We start from the raw sequence: 27,716 nt of genomic DNA, 5'->3' as shown, positions 1-27,716 counted from the left end.
AAACCGTCCCAACATGCGCAAAGTGATCCCAACACTGAAATGTCAAAGATCGAAGAGGATATGAACCTAAACTTAAAAGTATGACACATTCAAACTTAAGTGCCACACGCATAATATGCTGTAATGGTTTTTGGGGGGCGCTCAGTGTGACATTGTCTGATCTGATCCAGGTCCAACAGTAAAATCTGCGGATACTTTATCTCATTCCAGCTGCTACATATTGGTTAGAAAGTTGCACGGCACACGCAGGACAGAATGATTTGTTTGTGAGACGGTCAGTGAGTTTTAGTGTGCGCTCTCCGTGGTGCTGAAGTGTCCACACAACAGCCAGTTTACTTTATTTGACTCATTTTTAGCCTTCACGGCGTTTTCTTGTTTGAAATAACGTTTTGGAGCACGTCCGCATAAACCAGCGAGTTCGAGAACAAGTACTGCATTAATCCAGCGAGTTTGCTGAATTCCAAAAACTGGAGCTAGACCCCTTTGCATGCTGTGTCTTCACCCGACCACTGAAGTGCAGCACTGCGCTGTTCTGAGGAGGAAAGTTTATCTGCTCGGAAGCATGCTTCCCTCCGCTTTGAAACACGCTGTTCGCATTATAAGCTCCCCAGGTTTCTGTTTACCAGCGCTGATTAAGTTTAATTTTAGCCCATGATTTTACACGCTTGGTTTGACGTCATCAAAGAAAGTCATTAAGGAGAGGAGGCTTAGCGGAGCAGTGCTGAAGTGAACTGAGCCGACACAAAAGCCTAAGGTGAGTGGCGAGAAAGGGAGTGACACATGACTCTGAGACGTGTCCGGGTGCTGCACACGCGAGCTGTCCACACCTGCTTGGGGACACAGACACAAACACACAATGGCGAACAGATGCTTCCTTCAGTCAATATATAGACAGAATGAAATATAGTTTGACTTAAAGTAGAGCATCATTTCCACATCAGCCCCAAATATACTGAAAGTATATCCTACTAAGATGTGTCGTTTGCTCAGAGGACACCGTCACTGGCTGTCAGGACAGTCTTTTCTACCTTACTTTTAAAGAAATAACTAAAAACTTACCTTTTTGTTTGTTTGGTTGTTTGTGATAAGAAATAAGTTACCCTTTAAAGGATGATGAGTAATATTAAAAAGATCTGGAGTCTTTTGTAGCTTTAAGGGCCCTTAAAGCAGCAGTTCTGTTTTAGTATCAGAGCATGCTTAATGCTCGTAGTTTAATATGATTTCAAAACAGACTGCACGTGTGTTATAATGTGTAAACTTTTAATGCCCTTTGACCTTCTGACATTTTAAAAGCAAGATCTTTTGGTCAAGGTTTTTGTATTGATATGTGGCTGTAGGCTATTGAGTACCAAACCAAAAGTCTTTATTAACAAAAAACTATTGAGCCAATGTATAGATCAAAAAGTTTATTAATATTACTTTATTTAACCCAAAATTACAGAGAGGTGAGTTTGCAAGACACAGTTACCTTCTAAAGCAAAACTAGAGATGACCCATGTGTAACATGTTTAAAATTGTGTCCTCCCTTTTAGTCAAACTCATCCATGTGATCTAAATAATCTGCAAGTCCATAAATCACAGGTGCATGCCTAAGTTATTGCTTATGCAAACACATAAACACACTTTGTCAGGACCAGCCTCTCACCCCGAGGCCATATCATATCATTAATAGTGTTAAAATTCTAAACAATGACTTTCCTATTTGGGAGCTGTCACAGCAGTCAGTATCCCTTCATTTCAACACAAGCAGTTGTCAAAACACTGTGCAATTCTCCTTCTTTTGCTTTCTTCTGCAGTTGGAAGGAGTTTACTGAGTCTAATCCCTCCAGACAAGCTCCACATAAAAAAGGACAGATGAAGAAAAAGAGAATAAGCACAACGGGGATAATGTGCTTTTGCTGTTGCTGGTGTCACCATCTGACAACTGCTGAGCTCACAGTGTGGCGTCATGACACACTTGTCTTCGCCAGTCTTATTAGTGAAGCAGTTTGGAGGAGGAACTAGGTGCGAGTCAGTGTTTCTGCCAGGATTGTTTAGCGTGACGCACCACAGCTTGTTCCAGTGTTCTGCCCAAGGCAATGTTTAATTCATGTGTTTCCTAAAAGCTGGATGCAGACGTCTACAAGCCATTAGTGTCATCCTCTTGTGTCCGCTCAGCGTCATCCATCCATTTTCACTTCCTCTCTTTCAGTCACCATCTCAATTCACCAACTTTCAATCAGTCATTTTCTGGCCTTCCCTTCATGCTTTTCTTCTCCCTCAGTCCTCTTACCATACTTGATTTTCTTTACTTCTCTCATTCACCCATCTCCTTTCACCTCGTGCTTTTTTCCTCTGCACTTGCTCTCATTCATATAACGTACACTGGTGCCATCTCTCTTCCTCCAGTGAAACATAACACAAAAATATCTATCTCCCTCGCTACAACTTTTAGACCATGTTGAATTATTCACATTCACATATCTGCGCCAAATCCCTTCAACCTGAGAAAAGTGCTTTTATTTTCAACCCTAAGTAATGAAATCTGGATTGCCCTTTTCTACTCTCTCTGGCGTGGTCGTCTTGCAGAGGTGGGTTTAATGGAGCAGAGATGATCAGAGTTTCTGGAAGCTGCCCAGACGCAGGGAGGTGGATATCATGTCTTCCCTATATTGTGAGAAAGAAAGAGCAGTATAGTATGGTACAGTAAAGAGGTCAGGGCTGCAGAGAGTACAGTTTCTAAGAAGTTCAGTTCTGCTAAAGAAACAGCAATAGCCTTTCCTGCAATGGCCTGCATGCTAAAATAATGCATAACACATGTACATTGTGATGTTGTAATGCAATAGATGCAGTGAGTCAGTTAAAAAATGACTAAAAGTGGAAAATTGTTTACATTTTGGACTATCCAAAATCTTTTATATGCACTACGTGAAGTTACTCTTCTTTTCATGTGTCTGAACTATTATAGCAATATGGCTTCTTTTTTTTATTTCCACATCAACAGTTCTGCAATTGTGCTGTTTTATATCGGTTTGCCAGTTTGTTAGGTACACTTGTATCACAAAAGTACAAGAAGTTCTGATCAAATATTTGCATCTAACAATATATAAGAAGATAAGAACTGTGGCCTATCCATAGATTTACTGACTCATTGGACACTTAGTTAGGTATACTTGTCCGAATACTTGTTAAGGGAAATAACTAGTCAGCCAGTCACAGCAACTCAAAGCATTTAAGTATGTAGGTATAGTCATGACAACCTACTGCAGTTCAAAGCAAGCATCAGAATGAGAAATGAGATGTAAGTGACTCTAAATGAGGTTTGTGTGTTGTTGTCTGATGGGCTGGGGGTAGTATGTCAGAAACTCCTGATCGACTGGGCTTTTCTTGCCATCTTTAGGGTTTATACAGGATGGTCCAACAAAAACAAATATCCAGTGAGTGGAGTTTATTGAGCAAAAATTACTTATTGATGTCAGAGATCAGAGGAGAATTGCAAGACTGCTTCAACCTTATAGAAAGGCAACACTCACTCAAATAACCACTTGGTATAGCCATGTGCCACTCATGTTAGCTAAGAGAAGGAAATTGAGGGTTTTTACATGGCCTCACCAAAATTGGATGGTAGAAGATTGGAAAAACATTGCTTGGTCTGATGAGTCTCAGTTTCTGCTGAGACGTTCAGACGGTGTGGTAAGAATTTGCCCTAAATAACATGAAATTTTGACTCTATCCTAGTTTGTACCAATGGTTCAAGCGGCCAGTGATGTTAATGGTGTGGGGGATATTTTCTTGACACACTTTGTCTCCCTTAATGTCATATTAATGTCATTTAAATACCACAGCCTGCTTCAATACTCAGAAGATGGGTACATTTTGTGACATGGCACATTATCCTTCTGGAAATAACCATCAGAAGATGGGCACACTGTGGTCATAAGGTTCAAATGATCTCAAACTGGTTTCTTGAACATGACAGTGCATTTAAATAGCCTCCAGATTCACCAGACCTCCATCGAATTGAGCACTTTAGGAATATGATGGAGCTATATGTGGAGAAAACAAATCAGCAGCAACTGTGTGATAGTATCATGTCAACATCGAACAAAATCTCTGAGGAACCATTTCAGTACCTTTTCAAATTAAAGGCAGTTCAGAAGGCAAAGGCAGGGGCTCCAACCTGGTACTAGTAAGGTGTACCAAATAAAGTGTCAGTAAATGTATGTACAAATATTAAATAAGAATTAAAAAAGAATTTCTTGAAAGTGAACCCTTTTTTTATATTATGTTCAGCAATTTTTTCTGCATTCCTTAATTATCTCTTTATATAATCAGAATCAGAATATAGAAAGATACAGAATGTAGACTAAAGTAGATTTTGTTGAGACTGAAATCACAGTGCTGAAATATTCTGTGCAATTTTTAAAAAGCCCCATTATTTAGCGGTTTCCCATGAAATTGTGTTAAAGCTGAATTAAGTTACTTCTTGTGTGCAAACAGAACATTTCCTACTGCTGAAACAGACTTCCACACTGCTGCTGTGTAAATGAAATAAAACCAAAAAATGCCGCGTGAACAAACTTGTTCATGGTTGTTATCCTTAATTATTTCTAACCGATTTTTAAAAAAAAAATTATTCATGCAATCTTTTGCATCCTGTTTTATCTGAAACGTATAAAATAAATATACAAATGTTCAACTACATCAAGCGGTTTTAAGAAGATGTTTACCTGTAATCTATCAAAACAACTGGCTGCATCTTAATCAAATTTCACTACCAGTGCCAATGAAAGCAATCTCATATTCGAATAAAAGATTAAAGGCTTAATGCATACACCTACACATACCTACAAACGAACATCTGTTCATTTGTCTTCAGTCATTTGATTGACTTACACAGATGTAGAGCTTTACATGGTGAGTGTGCTGTTATGTAGCTGTGTGGTGTGTAATAGACCTGCATAGGGAGACTTCATGCCATCTGCAGAAGTCATACTGTATGCTGGAGCCAAACGTTTGCTGGACAGAAACATGTTCATACTCCTGTGGTTTTGTGCTGTTTTTGCAAAACTAATTTCCCCAAGGACAGTAAAATGTCATGTGGTCTGGTACATTATGTCAAAAAAAGGGGGTTGCATATACTGAGCGTAATTGCAGTGAATCAAATTAAGGGCAGTCATTTTTGCCCCAGTTTATCCATGTAAAAACTGAGCTTTCCAATTTAAAAGTGATATTCTTTCCACAGTGTGATACTCTTCAAGTGGGCACGCGTAAACACACACACACGTCTTTGTGTGATGGGATAACAGTTCAGAGAATGTAAACTGATTGGAACAAGTTTGAAATAAGTGTGGCAGCTCACCAGTTGGCCAACAATTTGAATGTTACAGCTTGTGATTGCGAAGAAAAAAGTATCTGACACTCACTTGTACTCAAGCCACAGGCAAGAGGAATGCTTAAACAAGCTCAAACCTCTGTTAGTACATCATAAGTGCTGTCTAACAGCACGGCACTCATTACCAACTGCAGAGCTGGGTATCTTTTATTCATCGCTGTGGCTGCAAAAGGGGATAGGAGTGTAATTAGAGCTCAAATGTACTGTCAACACTGGGGATGTTTTCATATGTGCTGGTTATCCAAAATGAACCGGAAAGCTAAAATTAAAACTTGGCTGCCAAGTACAGAGATGCAGACTGTGAAGTATCACGATGGATATGTCTTTTAAATATTCCGATTATGCTCTGGCATTTGTTCTAACACAGAACAACTGGGCGTCCAGTTTTCACCATGAATTTACTGCTCAGTGGGGTGTTTTCTGTGTTTGTGTCCTTTTGGTCATCTCCAGCCAGCACAACCATACTCACATGCACAACCACAAGCATGCAAGCTGACACATAGGCCGATCAAATATTGTGCGCTGCTGGAAGCGGGTTATCCGGTGCGACAAGCTGACTTAAGCCATCAAGCTTAGGATGCGATATGTAGTGGAGTCACAAAGACACAGAGAAAACACTAAAAATATTATACTGCAGGGTCATCTGGGAGTGACCCATTGTTGCACTGGCACAAGTTGATTGTGCTGGCTGTTCTCCAGCTAACATTTGCACTAAATTGTAGAATATGCTGCACTTGTGTACTGCAAAATTAATAATTCTAGCAGTACTGACTGTTTCATTTTCTTAAGTGTGACCAGTTGATTTGCAGCTCCACAGCAGTAAAGCCAAATTGTTAAATTAGTTTGCTGAACAGCACAACATACAGGTGCAAGCGTGCAAACACAGGAATTCACGCTGAAGGCTGGTTTCTGGCACACAGCTTGTCCCATGTTCTTAGCGATTTGGGCGTGTAGCGTGAAAAAGGACAGATAATTGGGTTTATCACCGGTGTATTTTTAGTTCCTATTTCTCCACACGCAATTTACAAAAGAATGAAAAAGGGTGGAGGAGGGCTCAGAGCAGAAATAGAGAGAGGGGAGGATAAGGAGGAGGGGGAGAAGAGGAATGGAGGTTAATAAATGGAAGTAGAAGAGACAGGGAGAAAACAGAGAGAAGGAATTGGCCACAAAGATGGAGTCTGGCATGTGTCCAAGTTTGGTGGAGTGTGTGTAAAGGAGCAGCGGCGTTTCCGCCTACAGGCACTAGTGCAGGTAGACAGAGCAGAACAAGCCCTCTGCATGACTACAAGGGGGCCTGACAAACCGTGCTTATTTAGGAGAGCAACCGGAGGAAACTTTGGCAACAGAGGGAGACAGATTTTCCACCGTGATGTAGACCTCAGCTAATACTGCCAAACATCACACGGCATAGAAGTGGAAATATGCTGGTCACTGCATGCTTTGAGACACCTCATCATAGATGAGATGATGAAGCAGGTAAAAGTAAATGCTGGAGATTTTTTTTCAAGAGATGTCCTGGATAAGAAAGGCGGAAAGAGAAAATATACAAAAAAATATTAATTTAAATTTTAACTATAGAATAACAGCATTGCTTAAAGTTTGTGTTAAGTAATAGGTACTAAGTAAGTAGTAATAGTAAGCTGCCAGTAACAGTCAACAGATCCTTCAGGTAGCCACAGGTGTGATTTGTATAAGATACCATAAAGTAAATTCCTTGCATGTTTAAATACTGAAAATATTGTTGCAATTTTATGTTGACGGACAGCTGTTGCTGTTGTGAGAAATGCATCTTACCAAATAAAAAAATGGACAAAAGGCTTGGCGTGTATGGGTGTGTGTGCTGGACAAAAAAAAAACTGCTGATCTGAAAAGCTGGCTTCACTTAAATCTGCTGTGGGCTAGCTCAGGACAGCTCAGGCCAGCTCTGCCAGCGAAGATGGGATAGGGTGAGCAGTGGCTGATGGAGAATGGCATGAAACGAAAGACATGGAATCAGTTCGGATAAAAGGCACTGTCCTGGGAAAGTGCTGGTCTGTTAAAAATAGTGATTCTGTTAAGAAGTCAGAGCAATAGCAGGAAGTGAAGTTCAAGGAAGAATTCAGCTCATATCATCCATGTCATGTATGTATAATAATTCATAATTACAGTTAAAAATGTCTCATTCTGTATAATTTCTTTTCTAATACATAAAATACATAAAATATGTATGTCAACATTGCGTGTTGGCCTTATTAAGCTCCAGAGTAGTTACATCAAATGAAATTCATTCATCTGAACTGTTTTCATATTTAAATTTCTACAAATAGATGTTTTTGTATAAATGACATCTACGGTTCCTCCCCCAGGGAAATTTTGAGCATCAGACCCTTCATTTCCTGCATTCTGGTGACTCGTTGTGCATCAGTTTGTTTCTCTTCTGCATCATTTCATGAAAGAAATGTTTAGTTATATTAAGGGAAACACAAAAATCAGGCGCCATAACAGCTGAAGATATGCTGGTGTATAACGCAATGGAAATCTCTGCAATTCTTTATTGTTTTCAAAGACGTATTCTTAACTATCTTAGCCCTATCCTATTTTTGCCTGATCCAGATGTTAGATCACATGCTCAGAGTCCTGTCTTTATTTCAGATTAGTTTTGGTCTGTTGCCAAACCAACATGATAATAGTTATCCTGACTGAAGCGGTGTTCTTGGTGTGTGTTCTGCGCTTTAGAAGCTGCAGTTCCAGCAGTCTAAAAGAGATTCACAGTTAGCAGTGCTGTAACTTTACGGCTGGGCATCATTTGTGATGTTAGCGAGGTACAGTCTAACAAATTGCACATATAAAATCAGAATCAGAATCAGAATCAGAATACTTTATTGATCCCTGGGGGAAATTATTTTTTGTTACAGTGCTCCATTTTAAACCAACATTAAGACAAAACAGACAATACGCTAACTAAGAAACTCATTCCCCTGACAGAGAATTTATATTGCTTAAAACATGCTGGAAATAAAAGAATCAGTAAAAATGTGACCCTTCCAGCATCAGCATAGGCTACTACGGTTATTTAGCCAGAAATGAGAGATGCTTTCATGATACTGAAGGCTCTGGCTTTAAGTTTGACATAGCTCACTAAACTACGAATCTTGCATCATAGTTTAGCCCTCAAGAAATGTGAAAAAAAGTCATAAAAAGGAACCAAAAACAAAGACAAAGAAGGAAGCACAGCCGACCAAACACTAAAACTCCAGAAAAACTATAAAAATGAAACAGCACCAGTCTCCCAGGCACAGTTTACACAGTTACTGCATTTCATGCCAATCATCTGGATAAGCCACAGATGTTCTGGAAAAAAAAATAGGTGTGGACAAATTTATGTAAGCATTAAGGCATATTTAGGAAAAAGGTAATAAAATCTTTAAAAAAAAAAAAAAAAAGAAGTGTGTTGAAAAGATGTTTGCATGTGGTGTTGTGTTATTACCAGTGGTACAGGAACATCTACGGGGATAGAGAGTAGACAGGATTCCACTAAATCTGGATGCAAATGTCATGCAGTCAGTTAATGTGGAGCTAAAAAGAGCATCTCTGCAACCTCAAAATCCACAATGAACTTTTAAATGGCACTTACAGCCCTCAGATTTGTGTAGGCAAGACTTGTCTGCTTTCTTATGAAATATGTAGCCTAACGTGCTTTTTACTCTTGCTGTAATGGTTTTGCAGACTGTGTAAATGATAAAATCTTTTGAAAGGCAAGCCATTTCATTTAGGCTGAAGGAGCAAAAACACAAAATCCAAAACAAAGTCAAAACGAAATAAAACCACAAAATCCACAGGGCTACACAAAGGAACTGTACCAGAGAGGATAAGAGATGCTGCAATAAACAAGAGGAGAAGACAGGTTTCAGGAATGGCAATCACAATCACATAAACTCACAATACACTGGAATAAAAAAAACCAGGGATTCAAAGGCTCCACAAAGAAAAACATCTAAAGTTTAAAACACCAGTGAAACAGAAACCCAAAGTTAAATATTAAGTAAGAATACAAAATTACACTGAATCCATCTATTTGTTTGGTTGTTGCTTTTTAACCACAATACAATACCCTCTTCTTTTCTATTGATTTGTTTCCATTTTCTGCCACTTATCCAGATCCAGGTTGCAGGGGCAACAGTCTAATCCAGAGGTAGGCAACTCCAGGCCTCGAGGGCCAGTGTCCTGCAGGTTTTAGATGTGTCCTTGATCCAGATGACAGATGATTTAAATGGCTAAATGACCTCCTCAACATGTCTTGGAGTTCTCCAGAGGCCTGGTAATGAACTAATCATTTGATTCAGGTGTATTGACCCAGAGTGAGATCTAAAACCTGCAAGACACCGACATTCGAGGCCTGAAGTTGCCTACCCCTGGTCTAAGCAGTGATACCGTGACCTCCTTGTCCCCAGCCACTCCTCCGAGGGACAGTAAGGCATTCCCAAGCCAGCCAAGAGACATAATCTCTCAAGTGTGTCCTGAGCCTACCCCAGAGTATATTCCCAGTTGGACATGCCCAGAAGACCTAACCGAGGAGGCATCCAAGAGGCATCCTAGTTATGTTCCAAAACTGCCTCTAGTGCAGGGGTGTTGAACTCCAGGTCTCGAGGGCCAGTGTCCTGCAGGTTTTAGATCTCACCTTGGGTCAGCACACCTGAATTAAATGATTAGTTCATAACCAGGCCTTTGGAGAACTTCAAGACATGTTGAGGAGGTCATTTAACCATTTAAATCAGCTGTGCTGGATCAAGGACACATCTAAAACCTGCAGGACACCGTCCCTCGAGGTCTGGAGTTCGACACTCCTGCTCTAGTGTGTGGGTATGCAACTCCAGGCCTCAAGGGCCTTTTGTTATTGAGGAGTAGAAGCTCTACTCTGACTGAGTTCCACGCTGGGCAACAACACACAATACTTAAACATACTGAAGAGTAAAAGTTTTCATATTCACTAATAAAATCCTAAAACATGACCACTTCATTACATTTCCATTTACAGCACATTTATTAAATTGCACTGAGCATCATTACATTACACAGTCGAAATCTATAGAATGACTGCTGGCCTGCTCCATCCTTGTTTTTGTTTATCACACGTCTGTCACCGTCATGCTCCAGTCAACCACATATAGGTATTGCTTAAACACACATAGGCGCACGCACAAAAACACACAAACCAGAGAGGCAGAGTAAATATGTGTTTTGTCGATAACTGTCCACCAGAGCAGACTCACAGCATTGCTGATGTGCTGACTTCAGGACTTCAGTGCTTCACTTTTGCTGAGATAAAGAATTTGGGCCAGTTAAATCTTATCGTTGTCTATTATGTGTGTGTGTGTCAGTGTGTGTGTTCATTCATGTTGTAGCGCACTAAGAGTGACTGCGCACGCTGTCTTCAGAGGCTCCTGGTTGTTAGCTGGTTATGTTATTTTTACCTGATATTACCTTTTTGTTGCCAGATGTTGTTCACAAATTTAGGCATATGCTGTCAGCAACACACACATACACGCACACCCTCAGCAGAACAAAAGCACATTAGTGTATTAGCAAAGCAGCTTTTCTCTTTTTTCAGGCTGAGGAAGGCGGTGCACTCTAATACACAACAATCAGAATGTCCATTAACAGGATGTGATCCTGCATGTGGATTCACTTACGGTTTGAGCTAAGTTTTAAAAAGGGTTTTAACTCAAGTAATTGTGTATTTGTGTGTGGATATGCACAAAAAATGTCACAGTGGTTTGCTTTATATCAGCAGTGATACAGAATAAAAATAATCAAGTCTTAAAGAGAAAATTGGTCTGAATATGTATTTTTCACATAGACACAGAAGACTGCTGTCCTCTGGCACTGTTTGATCAAAACATGAAGAAAACAAGTTTGAGAAAATGTTCACCACATTAGTGTCACTGTAGCAACTTTTGAAATGTATAAAAATACTTGGGCCACTTTCTGTCAACCTTGCCTGCCCCCTTTCTGAGTACAGAAAACCTCCTTTTATGTTATACTGTCAGGGCTCTGCTTGAGAATGTCAGCCATCCCATCTACAAAAGCAAAGAAAACCCACTGTTTTTCACCTCCGCTCTCTTACGTTGAGTGCTTCTATTACTTTTACCCTGAAGTGCAAAGCTCCTGCTGTCAGTTTTCAGCTCAGAAGAAGTCTGGACAGGCAGCTGAATCCTGTTCTGTAAAGTAAAGCCTTGGTTATGATATGAAGGTTATGAAAGACTCAGTGTAAAATGATGTTTGGACATATTTTCACAGCTTGTGGTTATATTATACCTTTACCTGCAAGGTAACATATGACATACTAATGTACATGGGTGTAAATAATATTTGTGTAAATGAGTTACTGTCAGGCATGAAGGCATTTTACATTATTTAAACTGCAGGTGGGGTCATAATAGAAAAAAGGTACTTTGTGTTTTGTGTTGCCCAACTAATTCAGCAGGCAAACATGGTGTTACACGCGATTTGATAGGCCAATGTGCAAGTAGGGGTGAAATGTCAGCAGGCACAGAGAGAATGTCTCCTGTAAGGGTTTGTATATTGTTGTACTCTGTTGTGAACATGGAAGTACAGCTCAAATCCAGCTCAAAATTCCCAGAGCTCGTCAATCACAGCGTGAAGGCGGTGTGATTTTAGTTTAAGTTCTGATGACATTTCTAACAGCATACATTAGACTACTGGCTTTAACAACAAACCAAGTCCATACAGATTTTTATTTGTTTGTATTTTTTATTCTCTGACATTTCCTTCCCTGACACCATGACAAGGAAAGAATGAAATCTGAAATCTCCTAAACCAAATTACAGTTTTTATCAGTAAATTTAACCAAACTACAGTAAATATCTGATGAAGTGAGAGTGGAAAACTTATCCCAATTAAGTGTAAATATCATTGTTCTCGTGTGAGATCTGACCAATGTGAGTGACTTACAGAAAATAAACCAAATATGAATAATAACCGAAAATGAAAGTCATACTTACTATATTTGCATCCAATGTATTTTGACTTCTAACCATCACATTTTGAAATGTCTTCTACTAGAAAAGCCAATCTAAGAAGTGACCTTCTAGCAAATGGATGAGGAAACAGCACAGGTCAAACTAAAGTTGACAGCATTTTTTATTCAACATATTGAATTTGAATACAGTCAGTGTCAGATCATTAACATATAACATGGTGCAGCTACAGGTTTTTAATCTTCTGGTGTCCAACAAAGGTTTAAGGCAGTTAAAAAGTGAAGGGTGGAAATGAGCTGTTGGACAGGGAAACAGACACACAACTAGAATTAATGTTGTCTTTTCATATGAAATAAAATGCGTGATGTGTACAGCACTCGCTCCATCTGTCACATCTATTTGAAATTTCATCCATATTTTCAAGACTTCTATCAATATTTCTCAAACTCTGTCAGGCCTTGTGATTGTGGAATAGAAAGACAGACAAGAAGAGAATACACAAGCATGTGAGAAAAAACACAATGAGAGAAACCAAGAGCAGAACACACATTTCTCAAAATAAGACACTGCATTAGAGTTACAACGTTACTTGGGAGGTGGATTGTGGAAATGAAACACAGTGCTCTGAAGTGGAACAGGAAAAAGACAGAAAGAGAAATGGTGCGTTAATACTTCCACAAAGACAAAAGGTGGGCAGAACAAAATCCTCTTCCTATTACAGTAAAGGCTGATGTAGAGAAAAAAGAAATTATGTTCCGCTTTTGTACCACTGTTATAAATGTTCATACAATTTTCATATCAGCGATGCTGGAGAGGAGAGGCCTCATTGGAGCAGCAACATGGGAGAAAAACAGTCACAGTTAAAACCTTAAACACTTTCATCAGCAGTGCAGTCAGTCCAAAATGAAACAGGGACTGCAAATCATCTATCATTTTCATCACCTTTGTGTTTTTTACATTGTACAATTTTCTGGAACAACTGTCCACAGGCACTGTCTTCATCATCTTGGCAGAAACTGCTCGACTTTGAGGGGTAGAGTTTCTTCGATGAAGGTGGGGAAACGCACAGGCAAACATTAAGCAACTGGTTTGATTCCATGTTCATTTGAAGTTCATCACCGGATGGTTATGTGTCAGATTTAATCATTAGGAGTAGATCACAGCCAGACATTGTAATGCTTCTCAAAGTTGCAGTCACAGAAAACCTAGAAATCTCCATATCTACAGGGAGAAAAACACACAAAGTAAAGCAAGTGTAGATGAAGATATACCTGAATCCTACAAATCACCCGGTGCATGAATGCTGTGCTGTGCGTGAACTATCCTTTATGTTTGTGTGTGTGTGTGTATGGGTTCTTACTATCTTGGTGGAGACCAAATGTGAAATTTACTATACTGATGGGGACCAAAATCCAGGTGCCCACGGGGTTGAAGGCATTTTTCACACTCAAAATGTGGTTTTAGTGTCACGAAATTGTTATGTCAATGGGATGTCCCCATGAGAATAGGAAACCAGACATGTGTGTGTGTCAATGAGTGTGTGTGTGATAGAAAAAAGCATGTCACACAAATAAAAAAAGGGGGGGATGGGACATTTCTGGTATGTAAAGAAAACTGACAGTTTCTTTTATTTTTAGAATTTTAAATACGAGCCCATGCCAGGCTCAAACATGTGTTGCTCTGTATGTTAATGTGTATTTCACAGTGTGTATGACTCACTCTGTCTCATCAGCAGTGGGCGTGTTATAGCTCTGGAACAGTGGCTGCATGAAGAGTCCCAGAGTTCCCACCACACACACCAAGATGAAGATCCACAGAAACAGACGGTCTATCACCATTGCTACGTACTTCCAGTCTTCTATGATCTAGAACCACATTAACAGATTCAGACCTTTGCGGTTAAGGTTTGTATGTTTGGGTCAAAAGAAAATCAGCTTGTTAAATCTACCTTTTGGCAGTTCAGTGTTTGTCACACCTAAACACTGTAAAGCAGGAATGTCAAACTCATTTTACATTTAAGCCACATACAGACCACTTAAGGCCAGTGAAACTCCCATTTCCGTCAGTGTAAACTTTTAATCCCTGAAATATTTCAATGCAGGAAAAAGAAGTGCAACTTCAACTACACAATAAAGAAATGCTGTTCTCTTTCATGAAATAAATCTTTCACCACAACTCTTTGTGCTTAAATTGTAAAAAATAAATGTAAAATGACAGAAGACGTTCTGGTAGCTCATGACACAGACTGTCCTGTAATTATAAAGCAGAATGTTTTTGTTAATTTCCTATTTTATTTCATTATTTTACCATTGACATGGTGTGTAAAAAAACAAAGTTTCTATGGTAGCTAGTTGAAAAAACAAGAACTTTTCTGTCATTTATTTGTCTTTTACTTCATTACTTTGGTGTAGTATGAATGGCTGTGGGGTGGTTTTTATCACTAGGACTGTAAAATGTGTGGAAATAAAACCTATGCTCTCCTTCACATCACTAGACATCTAGTGGGCTGGATTGGAGTCTTTGACTGGCCGATTCTGGCCCCCGGGCCTTATGTTTGACACCCCCTGGAGCTATGGGTTAGCATGTCATTCAGAAAGAGTACAATTACAGATGCTAAGCATGTTTGTAATATTTATTAAATCTGTGAGGTTTATGATTTGTGCTTCAGTCAGTGTGTGTTTTACACAAAAGTATGTGGAGAGCTTTCTGATGACATTAGAAATGTCTATAGTAAAATATATAGCTGACAGATTCCAATTGTATGACAAGAGAACAAAAGCAAACACTGAGATATGGCTCGTCTCACATCTGATTTTGCCCTGGTAATCTTTCCTTTCCACCTTGTCGCTTGTCTGACATCATGCATCTCCATAATCTGTTTTTGTATGGCTTTCCTTTCCTCTTTATGTCTCTGCAAGAATATATTTTATCTTCTATTCCTTTCAATTTTTTGGTGTCGCCCTATCTCCCCTATTCATCATTACCTATCAATTTTTTTCTTACCCCTTCATCATCGTCTTCTGTCTTCATGTGCTCAGCTATGTATCTCACTCCATCCACTGCCTCCTCCAGATCTGCATCTAACTGATTGGCCAAAGGCCTCTGGAAGTCTGAAAAGCCACCGCCACCATCCGGGATGTCACCAGCCGTCCAGCAACACCGCTGCGCCAAATCCTCATTCACGTAGAAAGCGTCGGCGTCGGTTCTGATCCCACCGAGTCTGATGTTTGAGTACTGCTTTTTGTTTGTGCTGCTTTGGGTGTTATTTTTACAGACAATACTCCGACTGGTGTATTTCCGGCGCAGTTTATCACGAACATTGGAAGAGCCTGGACGCCTCATGAGGAGGAAGGTAGGTAGACGGACTAAGAAGAGCCGTTTGACCCAGTCAGGCATGTAGTGAGTGGACGGTGAGCGATGGTGCACGTTGAGGACGCAGACGGTGCTTACAATCGAGAACGTGACCAGCACCATGGTGAACATTAAGTATTTACCTTTAACAGAATGAGACACAGAAAAATGATCAGATGTTGTCATTTACCAACACTACTTCATGTCAGTCATGTGTTATTCAATAATCAAATAATAGCTGGGTCTCAAATAACAACCAGCAGCATCTCTAACACGTTTTTAATAAAGACTGTTTTAAAAGGCTAACTGGAAGGTGTTAATATGCAATACTAAGCAATTTTAAATTCAAAATGATGAAAGAATATATTAGAAATTAAAATGGTTTATAGCTAGAATAAAAGTACATCAAATATAATTTAAGAAAAAGAGAAAATAGAATAATAAAACCAATTTAAAAATAGTAAGGTTTGATCAGTCCAGTCATTGAAAACAAATAAATTAAATAATGTAATGCTAAGTAAAAAACTACAATTTTAAAATGGTTATAAAAGTAGATATTATTTAAAACAAAGAGTGGTGATAGCTTTCACTTTCATTTGCACCAAAGCAGGTGAAATACATTTGCATGACACTGGGGTGTGCTTCCCAGATCGTGTTATACTATTACAATTAACCATTTCCTTCATTTTTTTGAATGGCGCAGTACTCTGCTAGAATGAAGTATATTTCATCACTTTCAGCTGTTTGGTTTCCCTTATACTGTTCCATTAGTGTTCCTACTGAAATCTCCAAAAGCAGTATATTAATGTTAAGCGCAGGTACACGTATAACACTAGTAATTTAATGGGTTGAACTTAAACATTTATTATCTGGTGAGTCTTCGTGTTCACCGGAGTGAAACTGTCCATAATCTGAGCAGCTGCCTCTTCAGGCAGCTATAATATTTTTCACTTTTTTTTAATTTCCTTGTGTTGACTTTGTGCTGAGGTTGTAAACAGCATAATAAAAAATTAGGTGAAGGGCAAGCAGAAAAAGGACTGACCTGTCATAAAGCACATTTACAAATCATATATGAAAAATGAAATGTGAAGACCCATCATTTATATAAGACTATTTCAAATGCGGTGTAGCGCTTTCAGTTGTAAATAAATGGCATTAATCCATAATTGAAAAACTACTTTTTTCTTGTTTTATGTTTTCTTACACACATCACCAAACTATTATATTTATATAAAGTGTCTGTACATATAGTAAAAACCCAAATATTCGTTGCCCTAGGCTACAAACTGTTGCAAATAGACAAATATGGATATGACTAACCTATGAGTGGCACTGCTAGAGAGGTAGGTGGCACTATCTTTGATATGAGCAGCAGGAACACAGTGAGTGCCAGCAGCACTGAGATGCAAAGCGTCATTTTCTCCCCACAGTCTGACGGCAGGTAGAACACCAGGATAGCTAATGATGTGATCAGCACACAGGGGATAATCAGATTGATGGTATAGAAAAGAGGCTTCCTCTTGATGACAAAATCATAGGTGATGTCCAGATAGGTTATGTCGTTGGGGTCCTCGTTTTTGCGTGCTGGGAGCGAGACGATGTCCCACTCTCCACTTGGAGTAAAGTCGTCACGGCTGGCGAAATCACTGGTGAGGATAAGATCTACTTCTGTGTGGTCGTAGGTCCAAGAGCGGAACTTGAGAGTGCAGTTCTGCTGGTCAAAGGGGAAGTTCTGCACCTCGATGGCACAGGCTGACTTGTAGATTGCTGGAGGGAGCCAGAAGATGTCCCCGGTGCTTGAGACCACAGCATTGCAATAGAAGGAAACCTCGTACACACCGTCAGCACTATAGGAGGTTTAGAAATAAAGGATTAAAGAGCGTTAAGCACATCAAATGAAGAGGAAAGAAAAATTAGAGTCTGACCAATACAGGATTTTTTTTAAACCAATACGAATACTAATATTTAAAAATCTAATAAATGGGACAACATTTATTTGTACTTTCTAGCATTTGTTATGTGTAGTTATTTAGGAGTGCCAAATAACTGTAAAATGTCAATTCTTGTAAGATGGTTCCTGGGGTGCTTCTTCCATTTATTCTTTACTTGTTTCATTTTCATTAATTTCCTAATAAATTAATATTGTTTGCGATACTTGTATATCAAAAAATAGCAAATATTTGCCCAGACAGTAAATTAGTTGGGCTCAAATTATTAAATGTTGCTTGGCATGTGGTAGAAGAGTTCTATGATAGCACAGGTCATGCTATTATTGTCATCAGCACTGGAATTATTCACATAACTCTATCCTACTAGCAATCATAACTATACACATGAAATTGCTAACTTCCCACAACGAGAGTCAAACCCGGGCCGCCTGGGTGAAAACCAGGAATCCTAGCCACTAGACCATATGGGAATGTTAATATAAAACACTAATAATAAAGAGAAACTGGGTTTGTGGAAATTGTTAATTACACAGCTCCCACTGAAATACTTAGCATTTTAGTAACAACGTGTAAAACATGAGTGGTAATGATCAAAAACCTCATAATATTAAGAACGGTTTAATAAAATAATGGTTTAGTCCATTCATACAAGGCCTCCACAGGAATTAGTTTTCCTGCTTTAAATTGATTTTTTTTATAGTAAAAAAAATGTACAAATCACATAAATTAAACTCAGAAAAGCAGCCAAGTCTCTCTCGGTTGGGATCAAATTTGCATACTTACTTGTTATAGAGCACTATATCAGGAAGCCAGATAAGTTTGGAGGGTATTCGCAATTTCTTGATGCCTTCATATTTCTCAGGATCCCATCTCAACCTGTAGTCATTCCATTCCTGCAGAGGAGCCTTTGTTATTGTAACTGTAGCTATGACCAAAAAGACCAAATACTGACCATACAAGGTACTGTATAAGAACTGGGCAGCAGAGAAAAGACTGTAGGTACCTGAAACAGCCACAGGTTGGTCGTCATTATCTGTTCTCTCTCATTCTAAAAGCAAAGATCAGTCAGCTGTTAAAACTACATAATACTTTCCATAATGCTATTTTTATTTTGAGTAAAGGTCAAAGCAATAAATCAATACACACCTTTAATGAGTGCATGAAATAACACTAACATTTTGGAGCAAAAAACATTTATTTTTAAAGCCTGTTTTACAAATGCCTCAAAGGAAGGACTTACTGTGATACTAAGGTTAGCCTGTTTACTGGCTTGTCTTGAGATGAATGGAAAGGTTAGAATCAAAGTTGTCTGAGACAAATGGTGTTTTAAACCCTCTGGTGAGGCGCACGCAGCCATGGAGCCTAACATGATCATTAGTGAATATGATGAAAATAATGGCTTTAAAACCATATTCTGCAACACTTCAGTGGCTTAGGTGTTGTTCAAGCCGAGGAGCAGAAAGTAGTGCATTAAGTAATGTGAATAAGAAGCTTTTAGAAGCCCATGTCACGAGGTGAAGACCTTAAGTAAAGCTTAGTTGCAGTGACTTATAATAATAGTTCTGTGAAACAGAACAACAGGTGATCAAAAATTCTAAAAACTGAAATAATCCAGAAATGAATTATTCAGGTCACTTATTAACATTTTACAATCCAACCATAAAGAAATATATCCAAATGGTAAAACAAATAGTTTGGAGAAGAGAAGCATAAAACATCACTTGTCGAGCACAGGGCTAACTCAAAGAGACAGATAAATTGATTCAGACCTTCACAATTACAGGCAATTTAAAGTTGCCACTTCTATTCTACAACCTAGAAGCCTCTGAACTGTGACAGTGTCATGAATTATTATTAAGTTATTATTATTACATTATAATGTCAAATTAATTCTGCTCTTTTCTTTAATATTTATGTCGCTATTTTCCTTCTTAAAGGAGACTAACGGAGCATTAAAGCACTACTTAATGGTTACATAGTCACCACATAATAATTATAAAAACTTCTGTAATGCAATTAAAGGTAGAGTTTGGTGTTTAAACAAAAAGATGAATACTCCTAAAAGAGAAAAGAGGAGAGAAACAAAAGACTGCACATCCATACAGGTGCTCTAGCTGATTTCAAGACATAAATAGTTTAGAATAATCCTTTTTTGTGACACATGTATATAAAGGGATGCATGACGGCTGATTTTGGATTCAGAGTCCTGGTACTGTGTACATACAGACTCATATTCATAGCTTCTTGAGACATATAAATAGAACAGATGCTTTATTAGCCTTTATGTCTTTAGCAAGCACCTGTGTAAATGATCCCCTGTGAAAAGCCCTACTGAATCAATACGTGGGAACATATGATGTCACAAAGCTCTACAAACTAATAAAGATCATGCCGTAATCAAGCTGCCACCTCCGTAGCAGGGATATGGTGAAATGCAAACTCCTCAATTCAAATAATCCAGAAGTGAGTCAATCCCCATGTTAACACTTCACTTGAATCACATCAAATACGAACTGCCAGTAATGGGTTTTGATTGCGTCAAATTAAATCGTCACAAGCCCAATTTTTCATTTATTTCAGGTAACGGTGTTTGAGCCCAGTACACTCTGATGCATGATAATCTGGATGCAGTTTGTGTGTACTCACCACACTGATGAGCTGAGACAAAGACACCTGTATGGAGACGGTGACCTGCTGGCTCTTATTGACAGCAGGTCTGATTAGTTTATTGTAGTGCTCTGGACCTAAAAGGTAGTTTACCAGGCGCTCCTCTGCATTCTCTGCCCAGCTGCCTGCAGAGAAAATACAGAATATTGAAAGAAATCCAATTAATCAAAGTGCTTTAAACATAAAATGAATCTATTTAAAATATGTAATATTATAGACATGATTACATGGAACTCCACTGCCTGAAAAGGCAGAGGCAATAACTAATGTCATTCATAAAGGCCATGTGTTTGCCCTGTGGCGATTCACAGCCACTGGTAGGTGTGTAGTGTATCTTTGTATCCTGGGTGTGCAAGTGTCTGTTTCTGAAAACAATGTCTGTTAACAAAGTAAATTTACCAGGGGGCATTACAGCTGAATCACGTGTTATCGGTTAAGTGTGAGCATGTGTACATCTTGCAGTCTGACACTTTACTGCAGGGTTTTAGAGCACAGAAACACACAAGGCTCCAGTCAAGCATCCCGGTGAGACAGCCCTGAAGCTTTATGTTTCCTGAGCCCTAAATTATTGGTTATATAAAAGTAATTGTATGAATAAATCAGAAGCAAAATGCTCCAGCTGCCATTATATCCACATTGTCAAACAAACTGACAACAGCGCAGTGAGGATTGGTTATCTGGACCGCTTCCCTCCCTGTAGCACATGAGTTGTCTGTTTTTGCAAGATTGCATGCAGTGCAGGCTGTGTGAGCATGGATGTTCTTTTTTTTAGCAGCACCCTGCTGCTTCAAGTTTTCATGTCAGAGTGAACATCAGTGGTTTCAGCTGAAGAGAGGCAAGTGAGTCTCTTAGAACTAAATGAGAAATCTTTAGCTCTCAGTTTATTTTAACTTCAGAGGATAAATGGTCTGCCATCAAGTAAGAACCTCAAGTATCTCTTTATGTAAGAGGAAAGCTATTTGTTAAAATGAAAGCTAAACCGCTTGAAGGAAATTGCCTTCCCGGGTTTCCTCCGTGGCGTGAGCGATAAGCAGAGTTCTGTCCTTTCCTTCTAAGATTCCTAATTATTTAAAGTAACACTCAGGTATGCCATTCAGCGTGTTAGTACGAGCTCGGGAGCAGCTTGGGAGAACAAGAAAACAGAGACTGCTTTAGGTTGCCTTCCCAATCGACTCAAAGGTTTATTTGATACACAGCAGTTTATATAGATGAAAAAAAAAGGTTCGTGTGTCAGCTTTCCCAGTTCAAACCGGTACAGACCAAATAAGGAAACGTCTTCCTGCCTTCTGAGCAAAGTATCCCTTGTGTAGTTTATCAGTTCAGCTACAATTTATGATCATCCCAGCAAAATACACTCCTAGACATAGAATACAGAGTTCTTTCATCAGTGAATTCTGAAACAAACCACCTAGCCTTTAACGAGCCTTTTCCAGGAGATAAAGAAAAAGGGAGGATGGGAGTAAGGAAGTGGTCTCATCTCTGTGGTGTTTTCGACCTTCTGGTACCAGCCTGTGAGTCCTACACATTAATTCTTGGGTCACAGAGAAAGAGAAAAACAACTAGTAGATCGGCCTTATTGAGTAACAGTTTTCCTGTATAAAACAATATCCTGTAAATGCTTACCGTGGTATCAAAATATCATAACACCGCTTAATCACATTTATATTTCTTCTGAAGTGGCCCCAGCAGAGTTCAATACGATGTGTTAAATGTATGAACGTGCATAGAAATGTTTAGATTATACGCCCAGCAAATTAGGCTGTCATTAAAGTAGCTATACGAGAACAAATACTGTATGTAAATATAAATCAAGTCGATACCAAGTTTTTCATTTTAACAGAAGATTTGAATAGAAGTTAAAAGGAAAAAAGCAGTAAATGTATTAATATTGCAGTGCTGCTCTGGTATTATTTAACAACTTATTGTCAAAAGTTACCACATGTAAATCTCAACAATAAATATGGAGCTTTAACAAAAGGTCACCTTGCTCAGGTTTGCATGAAGAAAAGGGAAAACAAAGGAAAACGTCTATCAAAAGACACCAAAATGCAGCAGCACCCTGAAGCTCATTTTGTTTAATCTGTTTTACAAGGTATTCCCTGACTGTTTTATGGATATTTCAAAAATGGAAAACTCCTACTCTTTGAACCTCTGGCAAGCGATATAGCTCAATTTTCAGATTTTTTTTTTTTTTTGCACGATTGCAATGGAATACCTCTCTGTAAGTACTGGAGATGTTATGCATCATGATCCACTTTATGGTGCTGGCATTTTGATTTCATGCATCTAACAAGTAGCAGAGAATTTCTTGCCGTGGCAAACTGATAGCATTCATAATCGACCACCGAAACCAGCTGGAATTTGTTACAGATGCTTCTGTCTTGATTTAACCATATTCCCAACATCTGTTGTAGTTACTATCATTTGGAACGGGAACCATTGAGGTAGGATGACTTATTGTAAATCCTAAATTGACACACATTAGCGGAATGCTAGTGTTGTATGGGCAAAATGGGTTTCCCTAAAAGAAAACGTATGTCTGCTAAAACTGTAACAGGATATGAGCATTTGTTTTGAAACAGGTGCTAATCATTTTTAGTAATTTAGATTCACTGAATCTAATTAGTTGAGGAACTCACAAGCACTCTCTGGCCAAATTGCAGCCAATTTCAGCATAATGACATAAGTAGGAAGTGAAAAGGCTCTCCACGGATGGGGTCTCACCAGGATCATTAACTTCCTGGAGTCTCTGACAGGATTTAGTGGGCAACATGCATTTTTTTATGCATGCACGATCAATTGTTGGGGTAATAAGAGTGAGATAATAGCTGCTGCATTCACTAGTATTTACTGTGGTACTGTACTTGTGCAACATTGCTATTCAAACTGAAGCAACAGAGATATTCTTTGTTTCAAGACGTTTCACTTTCCTGTCAAAGGATGGCAGATCAAGAGGATGATACTAGATGTAAGTGACTAAAGCCTCAAACCTATTATGGAGCAATAAACTCTTCTCAGTTTCCTTTTATAAAAAATATTTCAAACATCTAGTATGTTAAAAGTGGGACTGACTCGTGAAATTAGACTTGCGATTATGGCAGCATTAGAGTTTTCACATTCACAAGTATGGAAGGCTTTACTTCAAGGGGGTAGCAGTGACTTATCACTCAAGAGTAACCCCCCCCCCCCTCCCCTTTGTTGATACCTTTTATATTAAGAACAGCTTAGCTACCAGTAATCTGCAGTGATGAGACTCATTAAGATTAAAACACTGACGCTGTGATGGAAGACTGGTGCCACATATCATTGCATAGTACAAGTCCAAGTCAAATCTTTAGGCCTTCAGAGAAATGCAACCACTCACAACAACATGGTGGAAGACACAGAGAAGTGCTATGCCGCTTCTCGATGTTTTACAGCCTTTAAATCAGTTAAAGCTCAATTCCAGGGTCTCCTGCCTTCTCTTGATGGATGCTGCAGACTAATCCTTGACTATGTTACATGCCACAGCTGATCTTTGTCAGAGTTTGTAAGAGAAAATCTACAGATTGATGGCTCAGCTTTTTGGTTGTCTTCATTCTTTTTGGAAAACATTATTGTATTTTAGGTCTAGCTTAAACGGTAAAGCGTAACCTACAAGCTTAACCAGTTTTACATGTATCCAATGCACCACTCTCTGAAATAAAAGCTAAAATCAAGGTCAGGTAAGTAAGAGGAAGTTTTTCTTTTAAGGCAGTGAGAGATCCACATTTTGCCTAAAAAACAGTAGATGGTGCTTTCTTGGTGGTAGACAAAACATGGCTCTTATTTAATTATTCAAGGGCACATCTGCTTTTACTTATGGATATTTTAAGAGTATGAACACCACCCACACTTTCTCAGGACGTTCTTGCAGAGTGCTGTTGTGGTTGCTTTAAATTCCTGTACTCAGAAACACAAATACACATCAAATACACCTCTTCTTCTTCTTCAGTTTTATAGAATCCAAATACAGAAAAGACAGATAATGTAAGATAATTGTAACTGTACCTTTCCAGGGAGGATGATCTGTTGATTATAGATACAGTATATGGACAATATAAGTAGAAAACCCTATACTTTGGGTTGCAGCTACTACTCTACTACTACTACTATTAATATTCTACCTTTAAGAGTGGGGAGGTGGGAGTAGAAGTTTGAGGAAGAGTTTAAATCATACAAATACATACAAATTAGAAAAATGACGTTAGTCAAGTCTGAGCTGGATTATTTGGGATTTTTTTTATTAAATGAAGAAGAAAAAAATTCTGTCATGTGAAGAATGGTTTGAAATATTATTTTAATATTTGCAAAGACTATGGACTTCCAAATACTGACTTTGGTAATATATAAAAGTCTAAAAGCTTTGAATACATTACTATAAAGTGAAATAATAGCATTTATTTGATTAAGCTGAAGTGAAATACAGAAATATGAAGTTTAGTTCTTCAGGATTTTATTTTATGAATCCCTTTGAATAAAAAAAAAACATGTAGATAACTCTCACAACTACCAAAATGTTACATTTAATATAGGTGAGTAGTGGTATTGCACTAATTACATGATAATAAATAGAGAAGTATCAACTAGAAAAGCATCTCTTCTTTTAATTTGTCTTTTAAAAGATTTTCCACACTTTGAAGCACAATCATTTGGATTGTACCCCTGAGATTTGATTTACAGTTAATATAAGATTCTCTTGTGGCACCATTAATGTTATCCTTTGCTACAGGACACCTGAGTCTTCAATCAGGTCAGTTATCTCCTCTGCAGTTCAATGAAACGTGATTAAATCGACTTCTCTGGAAGAGTATCGCGCCTATTTTCAGGCCATAATCACTACCTAAGAGGGTGTGTGTGTGTGTGTGTGTGTGTGTGTGTGTGTGTGTGTGTGTGTGTGTGTGAGAGAGAGAGAGAGAGAGAGAGAGAGAGAGATCAACACCATAGACTTGGACATCTGTTCTTAGCAGTAAACTTCTCACAGGAAATGTTTCCATATTCGTACCAGTTTGGGATATTTAAAAGATAATAACTTACTTGTTAGAGAGAGAATGAGGAGCACAAGAGCAGTGCTGGTAGTCATCTCCTTTCCGCTTCACTACGCTAAGTTGCTTCTTTGTAATGCCTGTCCTCTAAAAAATGTTTTAAATCAAATAAAAAAAAGACCAGAAATATCTTGAATGTCAAAAGTGACAATTTAGCCCAACCTCGCGGCTTTCCCTATTACTTTTGTCCACACAGGTGCTTCAGGTGTTTTCTCCTTTGCTGGAAAACACGCAGAAACTTTGGCTGTTATGGTTTAAAAAATATATATATCACGTGTAAAAAAGTGTCTATTTGCCAAAGGCAACATGATGGTCCTTTACTTCACAGCATCCTGCGGGAGTTGGGCAGCCCATTTTGCGCAGCCGCCTCAGCAAGCAACTCTCGATCCAAATCCAGTAGACTAGTCCACGATGGTGTCCAAAAAAAATCCACATTAAACTTGTTTTCTTTTTTAACTTAATCACCAATATTTGCCTTAAGTTTCTTTTGATGAAGCGCCGATAACTTGAAATTGGCGCAGTTGATGAGACTAGCGCGCATGCAGGCGGGACGCTTGCGCTACATTGACTCCTCGGGGTTAAACCTTGCAGTCAAAGTCCACAAAAAAATCAAGAGCGTTTTTTCCATCAAACTTCGAGGAGAAGCTACGATGAAAAAGCAGGAGGTCGGGGCTCGGAGGGGGAGGTGCGTGTCTCTCTGCTTGTGTGCTCCTCGCGCCTCGGACCGGAGCAGATACACACGTCACGGCGTGGACTGTTGTGCATCTGCCAGTCTCATCTAGATGGGCTCTTTTTCAGCCAGTGGCGCTTCCACAGCCTACTTTTCACAACACTGTGACTAACTAAACTTAAAGCGTTTAAAACCGTAAATCACCGCAAAGTGGCGACTGTAGACCCCATGTTAAAGAATCAAAGATGCAAATTTAAATGAGAAAATGCCATTCAAGTCAGATGAGCTCTGTCATTGTTTTGTACTGGCACACAGTCAGAGTGTAGACTAAACTCACAACCTGATATAGGTCAGACTGATGGAAGAAGACAGTCTACATGTAACGAAGCTAGTGTTGCAGATAATCCAGCATTTAAGCTTCCTCTTTAGGTGGTCTGTAATGTATATAATAGTGTAGACATGGAGATCCTGGTCCTTTTAATCTAAGACAATATACATGTTAGGGTTTTATAACCATGATAATGTGTTACTAAAACGTGTCAGTATAGTCTGCAGCAGAAACACATTAGCACTGCAAATTATTTCTCACTGCAGCTTTGACATATGGCTGTGTAAAGACTTTCTTATCGACTCATAAATTCAAGTTAACATTATTTTACTTTAATTTTGCCTGTCCAAAAGGGGTTACCATGAGTTACAATGTTCTGGTGTTAAACAGACCATAATCATTTGTTTGATGGATGAATGTGACATTTTTAAAAAATAATATGGGATATAATGAGGAGAGTAATATAACCTGATGATTCAAGCTGATTTTGTAACTCAAAGAGGAGATAAGCCATTCCAGCTGACAGCACACCAGTGTGACTACACCACATCTTGATTTCTGCTGTGACATTCAGATGATAGATCGAAAGAAACACGTGGAGTAAACAAGCATGTTCCCTCTGACAGTTTTGACAGGTAGGATGATGGAAACTCTAGGTCCCCTTGCCACATTTTCTAAATCTTATGTCAGGAACCTTGGGATAACTTTTGACTCAGCTCTCACATTGCATGATCACGTTAGACTTGTGATTCTTGCTTTTATAAGAAACATTATTAGTCATGCTTTTGCTTCATCATTTACTTTTCTTAACAAAACCTCTTTGGAGCATCTGCAAGATATTCATAACGATCCTGCAAGGTTTTTAAAAGTCTTCTACTCACATGTCACACTGTTGCTAATTTAGTTGCACTGGCTCCCCATTAACTTAAGGCTCTACTTTTAAGATTCTGGATTTGACTTTTCGAGCTCTGAATGGACAAGCACCAGCATACATCAGCAAGCTTTTACACTGATACATCCCCAGCAGGTCCTGAGGTCATGTGGTCAGGATCTGCTGGGCATCATACAAGGTTGAGAACTAAAGGAGACGGACCTTTTGCAACAGTGGTCGCCAGACTCTGGAATCCTCCCCGTCTTTTTAAAAAATTTGATATTCTAGCATTTTTGTTATGAAGCACTTTGTGATATTTCGATTGAAAGCTGCTAGATAAATACAATTGTGTTTAATTCTATCAATAATTCAGGCTGATGGTGAATGGTTATTTTTTTCCTTTGTTTGCTTGCTTGTTTTACTGTTGATAGTTTTGTTGCTTTGTACCTGTGTGCCACATTTAATT

At 38.8% G+C, this 27,716-nt stretch overlaps 1 protein-coding gene across 1 annotated transcript; it reads right to left on the bottom strand.

Moving 5' to 3' along the window:
• Positions 1-12,508: 12,508 nt before the first annotated feature.
• Positions 12,509-26,093, bottom strand: LOC101471024 (neuronal acetylcholine receptor subunit beta-2). Its single transcript, XM_004538864.3, has 8 exons — positions 25,374-26,093; positions 20,298-20,443; positions 18,655-18,699; positions 18,435-18,544; positions 17,023-17,549; positions 15,355-15,845; positions 14,071-14,216; positions 12,509-13,572 (listed from the first exon to the last, which is right to left on the bottom strand). Exons 1-8 carry the CDS (start codon positions 25,417-25,419, stop codon positions 13,557-13,559), a joined length of 1,527 nt encoding a protein of 508 aa, XP_004538921.2. The 5' UTR covers positions 25,420-26,093; the 3' UTR covers positions 12,509-13,556.
• Between the last annotated feature and the right edge of the window lie 1,623 nt (positions 26,094-27,716).

The sequence above is a fragment of the Maylandia zebra genome, linkage group LG6, assembly GCF_041146795.1.
Source record: "Maylandia zebra isolate NMK-2024a linkage group LG6, Mzebra_GT3a, whole genome shotgun sequence".
NCBI lineage: Eukaryota > Metazoa > Chordata > Actinopteri > Cichliformes > Cichlidae > Maylandia > Maylandia zebra.
The sequence above is the reverse complement of the archived record's forward strand: the minus strand, read 5'-3'. Positions and strand labels throughout refer to the sequence as shown.

Coding starts and splice junctions, on each gene's coding strand:
- LOC101471024 (XM_004538864.3), bottom strand. CDS start 25,419: ATGACTACCAGCACTGCTCTTGTGCTCCTCATTCTCTCTCTAACAA. Junction 18,700..20,297: donor TGTCTCAGCTCATCAGTGTG/GTGAGTACACAC, acceptor CTTTGCTTTTAG/AATGAGAGAGAACAGATAAT. Junction 14,217..15,354: donor CAGAAGACGATGATGAAGGG/GTAAGAAAAAAA, acceptor ATGTGGTTCTAG/ATCATAGAAGACTGGAAGTA.